The sequence below is a fragment of the Lupinus angustifolius genome, unplaced genomic scaffold (genome assembly GCF_001865875.1).
Source record: "Lupinus angustifolius cultivar Tanjil unplaced genomic scaffold, LupAngTanjil_v1.0 Scaffold_50_88, whole genome shotgun sequence".
Lineage (NCBI taxonomy): Eukaryota > Viridiplantae > Streptophyta > Magnoliopsida > Fabales > Fabaceae > Lupinus > Lupinus angustifolius.
Window position 1 is genome coordinate 76,150 of NW_017722416.1, and position 11,445 is coordinate 87,594.

General features: G+C 33.2%; 2 protein-coding genes across 6 annotated transcripts; one reads left to right on the forward strand and one right to left on the reverse strand.

Annotated features, from left to right (window-relative positions):
* The first annotated feature begins 1,882 nt into the window (after positions 1-1,882).
* LOC109338997 (protein WVD2-like 1) lies at positions 1,883-6,858 on the forward strand. 5 transcript variants are annotated; one of them, XM_019576353.1, is made up of 8 exons: positions 1,883-2,013; positions 2,577-3,015; positions 3,527-3,615; positions 3,846-3,939; positions 4,044-4,115; positions 5,461-5,571; positions 6,330-6,380; positions 6,474-6,858. In XM_019576353.1, exons 2-8 carry the CDS (start codon positions 2,581-2,583, stop codon positions 6,615-6,617), a joined length of 996 nt encoding a protein of 331 aa, XP_019431898.1. In that variant the 5' UTR covers positions 1,883-2,013; positions 2,577-2,580; the 3' UTR covers positions 6,618-6,858. The 5 variants fall into 5 exon arrangements, with proteins under 5 accessions (XP_019431898.1, XP_019431894.1, XP_019431896.1 ...); XM_019576349.1 differs by having other exon boundaries at positions 6,330-6,858; XM_019576351.1 differs by having other exon boundaries at positions 3,849-3,939; positions 6,330-6,858.
* A 1,318-nt stretch (positions 6,859-8,176) lies between these two features.
* Positions 8,177-11,165, reverse strand: LOC109338989 (receptor-like protein kinase ANXUR1). Its single transcript, XM_019576340.1, has one exon. It carries the CDS (start codon positions 10,887-10,889, stop codon positions 8,274-8,276), a length of 2,616 nt encoding a protein of 871 aa, XP_019431885.1. The 5' UTR covers positions 10,890-11,165; the 3' UTR covers positions 8,177-8,273.
* Positions 11,166-11,445: the final 280 nt, after the last annotated feature.

The window sequence follows — 11,445 nt, forward strand, 5'->3', positions numbered from 1 at the left end:
TTTGAACTAATGCACTATGTAATATACGATTTTTTAAATTCAATTAATAACATGATTTATAAAATAATAATACAGTTGAGTTGTGTTCCTCTGGAGTATTAAATTGTCCAGTAATGGAACATAAAAAAAGAAGAGGTTTAATAACTTTTAAAAAAATTATTAAAAAATAGTTTAAAATTTCATCCTGTCTATCCAATAAGAATTTGCATTCAATATAATTACATAAATCATATTTATTTGCCATATAATAAAAGATTGTATTATATATACATTGTTAGTATAAAAATATATCACAATCATAACATCATCTAGTGTTTATTTTATAGTATTTTTTTAAGAGTCAATCATGATTAAATATAAATAGTAGATAATACAGTAATAATATATAAAACTTTTATATTATTAGTGCATATATTTTTTAATTATAAAAAAATATATCTTAAATTTTAATTATTCTTATGTTATGGTGTATGTATAATATTTAAATATTTATATTATGTCAACAAATTATATGATGATAATAAAGAAGATAAATTAAGTTGGCCAACAAGCACATAGAGTTGCTAGATTGTTCTAATTAAATTAGATGTATTTAAGGTAAGGTTAAGTTTTTGGAAAATGTGAATGTGTTAAGTACTTGATTGTAGATTTGTACCTAGCATAATTCAACATGATGAGTAATAATTACATTTTAGATGATAATATATCAAAGTTGAATATTTAATTGTCCATTCATTCTTTAAATATTAAATGTTAATAATACAACCGATTAGATATTATTTTTATTAAAACGAATCTAAAGTAATTGGCGAAAGGAACATGGTTAGTTTTTGGAATTGACTAGGCATGCCATATATAGGGAGATCCATAGGACCATACAACAACATACACCACCTTACCTTTCATTGTTTCTCTCTTGTTTCTCTTTTATTGTTGTTAATCACTTGTTATTATTCTTTCTCAATGTCACAACAAAGTGGATCTTGGACGCTAAAATATGAAAATAAAAATGTTATCTTATATGAGTGAATACATTATAAGATTAAATTAATAATGAAATGTATTGGAAAAAAGTTTGAGTAATTAAGCCTCATACTAAAAGTATATCAAATGGAATGCTAATCCAATTCAAATGATTAAGAAATATTTAAAAATCAAAAGTGATATTTATTTACTCTACGATAAAAAATTTAAACTTAAACTACATCCTAATTATCAATAAAAACCTAATAATGTAAATTAGTGAATATATATAAATTATTAGATTTCTCTAGAATTAAAGACTAGATGTGAAATAAGTTTTTTTCTTCCCTCAAAGGGATTCCTTCCAAACAAAAATTAATGTTTTTAATAAACATAGTTTACTAAGGAAACATTATATCGTAATAAAATTTTGATTTTTGTTATATAATTTCTTATTTTTTTCATCTTGAGAGGAATTGTTTTCACTTTGACTTTAATCAGTTTAATGTCACTCTGTTGAAATCTTACTCTCATTTTAAATTCACAAAAAACAGAAACAATGGAAAAACTTTACCTTAAATATAGTCTTATTTTTTTTAAAGCCTTAATTTATAATCTATATTCGATAATTAAATTATAATAACATAATTTACAAATTCTTTTATATGAATCTGTTAAATGTATGTGATTTAATGAAGTAAGATATGAGTCATACACCTGGTATGTATTATCAAGTTGTGTTGTCAACAATCACCAAATCCTTATTCCAAAACTGAAAAGAAAAGAAAAGAATGCATTGAAATGAAGACCACAGGAATGAAACGGCAGCATCTATATATAACTATAAAACAACAACGAAAGTAAACATCAAAAACTTCCTAAATAAGAGGAAACAACATAAATAAATTTAGTATTTGTTTCCACATAGAGAGAGAAAAAAAGAGAGAAAAGAGAAAGGAAGAAGAAGGAAGATAGAAAGACCCCTCAACTCAATTCAAGATCTTATCATATCAGAGCAGAAAAGTTTTAATCTTTCTCAGTTTCCACAATGTGGGTTTCCTTCCATTTCTATATCATATTTTCTCTCTTTTTCTTCATCACTTTAATTGAATCTGCTTTTTTGGAATAACAACATCTCATGACTTCATCATAACAAAAATGCATCATTTCTTTAATGTTTTCTGGCTTTAATAAATTACACCTTCCACGTGGAATAGAATCTCCACAAATCAATATCTAAAAAAATATTGTTTTAATTTTTGCCTTTTCTCTCTGCTTTTGTAAAGGATATATTATGTATCTATTCTGTTATACCAAAAAGATGTTAATATAGTTGTGAAAGGCTCCCCTAAATTCTAAAAAGATCAAAAGGTATAAAGATTTGATTTCGGTGAGTGACACTTATTGATAGGACAATCATGCATCCTTCAAGGATTAGTTACGGAATACCCTTTACATTAACAAAAAAAATATTCCTATAGTTGTAGAATGCTTCTACATTAATCTTCTTAGCTTATTCTTGTTCCTAGAGACATGTAAAGTTCTTCACTAATGTAACACCAACCAATTATTCATTGTGTCTTGTTACTTACCTTGTAACTTATAACATGCAGCACTATGGGGAGGGAAGTTACAGGCATACAGGTTCTGGACAAGAAGCCAAATGGTAATTTTAGTGATAGAGTGCGTGTTTCGCCCAAAATTGCAGCAATGGTTCAAGCAATGGATCATGATATGAAGGAATCTACTGAAGCTATTCATGACAAGAAGGATGTTTTGAGTGCAAAAATATCGAATTCAAATGCTGCTGACTTAACTGACGAGAAATCTGAAGTACAGAAGACGGATGACAATGAAAACTTAGGCTCTGATTCTAAATTACCATCCGAAAACGAGCCTACGAGCCCCTCGGCTCTATTACCGTCTGATGATGCTACTGAAAAGCATGTCACCTATGCACAAACTGGTGATGCTGAAGCTGTTGCAACTCGTCTTAACTCGCCACCAAAGGCTAGCAATATGAACACATCTAACTCGTCGAAGACTTCACAGGTATTGTTTCATCACATTTTGAAATTATAGTATGAACTGCTTAAATTCATATCTTCTGAAAATTGAACCAAGTTGCAGAATAGACCCAATAACATTTGAGGAAATGATAAAGTGAAATTTTGGAGGAACAGAACTACTACTTACTTTTAGTTTTTAATGCATGTTTGTCTGAGATTCCTTTTAAAGCACAAAATTGAGTCAATTGATAAGCTACGGTTTACATGATTAGAGTCATGCATCACTGCTAACTGCTATGCAGATTCAGAAGGAATCCTTCAAATGGTAACCATGCAAAGCTAGGACAGTAAAAAAAATTATTTTGTTTTGAAATATTGCTAATTTGCGAGAAATTATATGGTAAAAACCTAAATTGCTTATGTGTCTTAACATTTGTACTTTGTAGGGATGGTCTTTCATTGCGTGTATTGCTATTTGTGTGTGAGGTAGAGTGAGTGAGTCTTATGAGATCACTGGCATGCAAAATCTCATCGTTTCCTTTTTTTTTCTGCAGCCAAACTTACCTTTTACACCAAAGAAGCCATTGCAACATGATGATAAGAAGCACCATGATGATGAAGATAATTGGTCTCTTGCTTCCTCGTATCCTTAAAACTTCAACATTTTGATTATTTGTTCTGAATAGAGCAAGTCTTTTAGGTATACTAAAGAAATTTTAGAATTTTCTGCATTGAATACTACCAAATATCAAACGGTTCTCTTATGAATTTTATTTAATGAAAAAACTATTCGGAACACTCCATATAGAGCTACATGTTACTTATATTTAAAAATGACTATTGCTCTATCATTTGTTCTTTAACCATCAATAGTAGTGTTGCATCTGCACGCAGCGCTAGATCTAAGTTGACTGTAGGTTCTGCCCCTAATTTTAGATGCTCGGAACGTGCAGAGAAACGAAGGGAGGTATTGTTTACTTAACAAATAATTCTATGTATTTGTAGTTGATGTTCTCAGTTGATCTAGATGGTGGTTTTTATTCTTATTACTACTGTGAATTATCTATTCAGTTTTATATGAAGTTAGAGGAGAAACAAAGAGCTCTTGAAGAAGAAAAAAACCAGTATGAGGCAAGGAAAAAGGTACGGAAAAACCAGTTTTATGTGTTTTATTCTTTGTTTCCCTCTCATCATTTAAGCCGAAGCATGTTTATACTCGCATGTTTGCATATTGAATTGATTAAATAATTCCTTTGTTGTTTATTTAACGATAACCTTCATAGGAAAATTGTTACTAAAAAAACATCTTGGGACACCAATAAAAATACAAGTAATCTTAGATAAGATTGAGTGGCTTCAAAAGTTTCCATCAAATGACCACAATGCAAAGCTAGCACAATAAAATGATATTTTGTTTTATAATGTTGCTAATTTGCTATAAATTTTATGGTAAAAACCTTAATTGCTTATTTGTCTTCAAATTTGTGCTGTGTAGGGATGGTTTGCCATTGTGTGTATTGCCATTTGTGTGTGAGGTACAGTAAGTTTTATGAGATTACTGACATGCAAAACCTCATATTCTGTTTTTTTCCAGCCAAACTCACCTTTTACACCAAAGAAGCCCTTGCAACATGATGATAAGAAGCACCACGATGATGAAGATAAATGGTCTCTTGCTTCCTTGTATCCTTAAAACTTAAATTTTTTGATGGTTTGTTCCAAGTTTTAGGTATATTGGAGAAACTTGTAAATCGTTCATATTGAGTACTACCAAATGATCCATATCATAAAGATTCGACAAAATTTTACATTGGCTATCAACTACCTAGTAGAACCTTCACCTTTTATCCGGACTTAGGACTGGCTATGTATGATATCAAACATACATTGGCAGGTTGAATATACCAAATCCACCTAGTAGGATTAATGTTTGGTTGTTGTTGAATACTACCAAATATCAAACAGTTCTCTTATGAATTTTAATAAAATAACTATCTGGAACAGTCCATATAGAGTTGCATTTTACTTATACTTAATTATGGGTATTATTCTATCATTTGTTCATTAACCATAAATGGCAGCGTTGCATCTGCACGCACCGCTAGATCTAAGGTGACTGTAGGTTCTGCTCCTACATTTAGATGCTCGGAACGTGCAGAGAAACGGAGGGAGGTATTTTTTACTGGACAGTTAATTCTATGTATTTGTAGTTGATGTTCTCAGTTGATCTAGATGGTGGTTTTTATTCTTATTACTACTGTGAATTATCTATTCAGTTTTATATGAAGTTAGAGGAGAAACAAAGAGCTCTTGAAGAAGAAAAAAACCAGTATGAGGCAAGGAAAAAGGTACGGAAAAACCAGTTTTATGTGTTTTATTCTTTGTTTCCCTCTCATCATTTAAGCCGAAGCATGTTTATACTCGCATGTTTGCATATTGAATTGATTAAATAATTCCTTTGTTGTTTATTTAACGATAACCTTCATAGGAAGAGGAACAAGCAGCCCTCAGGCAGTTGAGAAAGAAATTGGTAATTAAAGCAAAACCAGTACCAAGCTTCTACTATGAGGGGCCTCCCCCGAAGACTGAACTCAAGAAGGTACCCTTTCGTCTTTTCTTTTCCATCCATTTTTTTCCAAGTCTAAGGATGAATATTAAACTGCCATTCAGAAATTCAGAATTTGCTTGAATAGATAGAACGAATGCGTTACCATTGGAATGTTAAATGTATGATGTTAATTATATCTTTGGTGTCTATACGTGGTACTCATTTCATCTTGGTCCATATACATAAAAAAATCAATTCAGTCCCTACAAGTATAATTATTTTAATGTTGGTCCTTGCCATTTATTGGTGTTGTAACACCATTTGTTGGACTTAACTTATAGGGACCAAATAATGTTTGTCACATATGGGGACCAAACATATACTTTGTTGGTCCATGTACGTGACAATTATTTTCACTTCGGTCCTTAGACGTGAATTGTGTGCCAACCATTTTCAATTTAGTCCTTATACTTCCACCCCAACAAACATGGTATAACAGTAATAAAGAAAAAAAATTATGCATCGGGGCCAAATTGAATGACTATATGAGCATCATGCATATGGAGCAAATGTATAGTTTAGTCAGGAGCACAAATTTGACTGTAATATACACTAAATGTTGTTACTAATTCTTGTCTGAGTAGGTGATGTCTTGGTCACTAATTTCTATGTGCATTTGTCAAATACCTCACACCATTGCCTTGATATGCATCTTGTAACTTTTAGTTCTTTCCCAACATAAGAGACTGTTAAATTTGTCGACAGCCTTGAGTTAGAAAAACTGTTCATTTCCTTTCTTTTGTTTGTAGCTGCCACTGACTCGCCCCAAGTCGCCAAAACTATCCCGGAGAAAGAGCTATGGTGATGCTTTTGCCATCTCATCTCCTGAAATTTGTATTCGAGCACGTAACAGCTTTGGTAGTAACCTCAAAAATGGATCTGTCAGCCCTGTAAAAAAAAATAAGGACTCAGTCACCGGTCATAACACCAGTGATGCTTGCAAAACTAAAGAAGAACAAAATCTGGATAAGGAACCAAAATCAGCTCCCACTAACATCACTGAGCAGACTAATGCGGACATATCGGTCCAATCATGAGCTTCACAAGATTTCCCTTTGCAGAAGAGATGGCGTTATTTTCTTTTCATCTGAACTGACATTTTTAAGTTGTTTATTTTTCAGTTAAATTGTATATGTTTTGTAAGTAATATTGGCACAGATGATGTTATATATAAATAGTTATGGATGTAATGTGTATGTACCAACTTTGATATTCTTCATATTACTCCAGAAGTTGGTAATATATGAAATATATTCCTTTTTTTGTAGGATGCTATAACTTACTTTTAGTACTGAATCTTGTGCTTTTAGTGTCTATTTCTGTTAGGTGGTGGATTAGATTATGTTCTGATTCACTCAATGTTATGTCCAAGAATACACCAATCTCCTCTTAACTAAGTATTTTAGGTATAAAATGGACATATAGTTGTTGTAATACATACATTTTTTGGTGAATCACTGAACTAAAAAACAAAACCTGTACTGAGGCAGTACAACACTCATCAGAACCTGATCTTAAGGGAATATTTCTCATAACTGCTGCTGCCTTTCCCTTTATGTTATTTATGGATATTATTGATTTTGGATTATGTTATTCTCCATTTATATTACATCAAATTTACTTTTATATTATAGAAATGTTAATATTTTTATTTATTTGTGATTATGTTATAGATCTTAACTTTGTATATATAATATGAAAACTAAAACAGAACATTAAAAAATGAATAAAAATAACTTTGAAAGTTGTATTATTCATTGTTTCTGTTGTATTGTCCATCATGTTAGAGGTTGGAGTTGAGTTGAATTTGGGTCCTTTGAGGAGTTGATTCAGTATCATTGATGGCCAATAATACCCAAAAAATTACACTGCTGCTTATGGAAAACAGAACAAGGTTCTGCATGTAGATGATTAAATTTTCAATACTATGTTATAAGAATTAATTTCTTAAGTGTTTGATTGGATATAGCCTTACATTTAATATTTTTGTAAAAGGGATTTGGGGTCAGAAGAAAAGATTAATGAAACTCAAATATATGAACTTGCTAAGTTTTCATGGTTCTCATGAAGGTCTTTTCTCTGACACTAGAGAACTCATGCAGATTTCATTTCCATGCAAAAGATTGAATATGAAAATATGCAAAACCACCATATGACAAATGCAAATAATCTAATTTGCTTTTTTCTCTATTGTAGGAAAATGGTTGATTGTTGTTGTATTAGTAATATAAATGGAGATAATCACATTCTTGTTTTCTCTAACAGCATAGTTTTGTTACAGGACATAGTAATCGAGTTTCTGAGTGTATTTTCTAAAAACACATGAAAAGAATAGGTTACGTTTCTTTTAATTATAGTAAACTGACTACTTTCTGTAGGGGATAGAGATCAACGGCGCTTCAAAGCTGTCTCATTCTCTGTCCCGACCAAGCATATATTGCCAATGAAACCGAAACTATAAATAATATATATCTATATTATAAATAAGAGGCATTATGAATTAGATATATAGCCATGATAGTCTGTGCATAATAACTACCCAACAAATGAAAGGAGGGATCATAACATTATAACTTCGAACTTTGAAGCAATTAACAAAGCTGGTTTTATTTGCTTGAATTCCATGGCTTCATTAAAAAGCAAGCATCATGCTCTTTCTCATAGAAAAAATAATCATCCATAACATATTCTCTTTATCTCCCTGATGGATTGAGAAGTTGTGAGAACACAGCAGTGGAATTTTCACTTGAATCTTCCTTGCTGCTGCTAAGTTCATCCTCACTTCCAAGGCTCAGGTTCTTATAATGGTTAGCCATGTCATTGTTTGCCAAGCTTATATCTTCAAACTCGCTTTCATCCACAACACGTGCCGCAGAGCGAGTCGAACCATCAGGATTCTCTTGCAGGTTGAGAGCAAACTCAAGATTCCACAACAAATCATTCATGGAAGGACGATCAACTCCGTGATCAGATAAGCACTTCTCAGCAGTATCTGCAAACTTCTTCAAGCTCTCAGGGTTTATCTTTCCCTTGATATGAGGGTCAATAATATCCTCCAATGTTCCTTTTCTTTTGCATATCAATGCCCAATCTGCAAGACTAACCTGTTCCTTTGAAAGGCTCGGATTCAAAGCAGGCCTTGCACACAGTGCTTCAAACAAGACCACACCAAATGAGTATACATCAGATTTCTCTGTCAATTGTTGCCTCCTGAAATACTCAGGATCCAAGTATCCAAAACTACCCTTCACCACAGTACTAACATGGCCTTGGTTCATGTTTGGGCCGGTTTTTGACAAGCCGAAATCCGAAACCTTAGCAGACCAGTTCTCATCAATCAGAATGTTTGTTGTTTTGACATCTCTATGAATGATGGTATACTTAGCCCCAGTGTGAAGGTAGTGAAGCCCTCTTGCAGCTCCAATGCATAGCTCTAATCTTTCCTTCCATGATAAAGTACACAAAGGTTTGTTACCTTTATACAAATGTTCCCGAAAGGTTCCACGTTCCATGTAGTCATAAACCAAACACATCTCTTCATCTTCCTCACAAAATCCAATCAATGACACCAAATGCTTGTGCCTCAACTTGGAAAGCATTTCAATCTCAGTTTGGAATTCATTTACTCCTTGTTCTGATTGTGGATTGGACCTTTTGATTGCCACTTTAACACCATTATCAATAACACCCTTGTAAACCTTTCCAAATCCTCCAACTCCAATAACATTGGACTCATCAAAATTCTTTGTTGCTTGCTTCACCTCTTGCAAGGAGAAATATCTACAAAGACCTTGAGTCATGGCACTTAAGTTGGCACTATTAGTGCTCCTCCCAGACATGGTGGATTTCGTTCCGGATGTTTGTGAGGTTCCATAGATTGGCAACCAGCTTGTGTGACTGTATGATCCGGGAACTCGCTTCTTCTTGTTGTACACAGCAACACATACTATTGCAGCTACCAAGGCAAAACCAGCAGCACCTCCAGCAGCACTACCAACAACAGTCTTACTATACCCTTTGTTCGTTTCGAACTTTCTTTCCTCTTCTTCGTGCTTTATGAGCATGTCTGAAGGCTGAGGATTAGGGCCAGACAAGTTTGTGTCATTGACCTTGAATATCTCCACTCCATTGAGCAAGGCATCATAAAACTCTGGCTTTGAATCCGGTGCCGGATGCAAAGCAAGCCATAGTTGATCTTCACCTGCATCATCTTGCACATATATCACATAATCCTTGTAAGTTGGAACACCTTTACCTCCTGTCCATCCTATCACATCAGCTTGAGATTGTGCTGTCTGGTTGTTAAGGAAGATGTTGAAAGCAATCTCATTCACTCTGGAATAATAGTAATCACAAAAATGCAACCTTGCAAGATACATAGAATTTGGATCAACATTGAAAATCCATGTGAGATTGTACCCCATGTTCACATTCTTATCATTCCCCATTGATCTTGATGTGGCATAGACATTACTTGGAGCAATGTATGTTGGCATGTTTTGGTAGTTGATTTTCACATCGTTTTCGGCTTGGTTGGTTACACCAGTGGCTGCACCATATAGGTAAGGTGTGTCATCATACCACATCCTAGAAAGACCAGAATCCTGTTTTGGAGATATGTATTGTCCACCAACATTGAGCCTAAACATTGTTTGCAAATGCAAACTTTTTACATCAATAGTTTGGTCAGAATACCCAACCAATGATGCACTAGAATCAAACAACTCAGGCATTTCAATAAGCTGAATCCCATTGATGAAACCAAAAGACTTATCATTAGGCTTAATGGTTATAGTCAAAGTATCCATGTTCAAAGGTGCAAGTGAATATTCTTTATCAAGATAAGCTTGTGAAAGAGCCTGACAAGTGATTGAGGCACTGAAGTTTGATAGAAGGGTAACATCATTTGCTATGACAGAGAAATATGATTCTGAGGGGTTGTAACTGCCATAAACAGAAGGGTAAAAATGTAGCCTTAACCAATAACGCTTATCCGATTCGATAGGGAATTTGTATGACGTCTCAGATGTGAAAACTCTTGCTGACATATATGGAACAACATCCAAAAGAGAAGGGTCTTGGAATGAGGCTTTGGACTTTATGGAATTTCCACCTTGTTGTAGGAACTTTTCATCATAACCCCATGCTCTTCCATCAGCATCTTTTTCGCCGTCTTTGTCTAAGCCACAACCCAAGATCAATGCTGATGGTGATGATGATGCAACTTGGCTAGATGCATGAATAGCATTCAACAAAATGATAGAGATACAAACAAGAGAAAATAACAAGAAATCTGCAATGGTATGCATGATTGAATACAGGACAATTATGTTACAATGTTAACAATGTATCTTTCAATGTAATGTTAACAATGTCTCTTTCTTGTGCTGCAAGAAAGAGGAAACAATAGCTTTTTGTGTATTATAATGGAGAAGTTGTATAGTTTAATCCATTATAACAAAACAAGGAGATCTAAGCAAGAACCTAAACAACCTACCCGGGTTGGAGGAACCAAACCAGGGAAGGAAGAAAGGAAGAATAGATAGAGTTTCTATTGTTTTTTGGTATTATTATGATGATGCTCACTACTATGATTTGGTCTTATGTCATGAATTCTAAATTTGGCATATTTTTTTTTTCTTAATTCAATTTTCCTTTGCATGCTTAATAATGGGGGGTGGAGAGGAAGAATAGTAATTGAATGATTTGGTTGGTTACAACATGGTTTGAATATATAAAAAAACTTATGAGACTTGGCTATATTTAGCAAAGAATTTTGTGGACTATTTGTTTGCTAGTTAATTTTCAGTCTGTTATTGCACACAATATGTGAGGGGAATATACAGATTTTTATAATATTGATGC

What these genes read in the sequence shown, in the direction of transcription:
- LOC109338997 (XM_019576349.1), top strand. Translation starts at nt 2,581, where the DNA reads ATGGGGAGGGAAGTTACAGGCATACAGGTTCTGGACAAGAAGCCAAAT. An exon ending in ACTCGTCGAAGACTTCACAG is followed by an intron (nt 3,016 to 3,526) that starts GTATTGTTTCAT and finishes TTTTTTCTGCAG; the next exon opens with CCAAACTTACCTTTTACACC. An exon ending in CGAAGACTGAACTCAAGAAG is followed by an intron (nt 5,572 to 6,329) that starts GTACCCTTTCGT and finishes TTTTGTTTGTAG; the next exon opens with CTGCCACTGACTCGCCCCAA.
- LOC109338989 (XM_019576340.1), bottom strand. Translation starts at nt 10,889, where the DNA reads ATGCATACCATTGCAGATTTCTTGTTATTTTCTCTTGTTTGTATCTCT.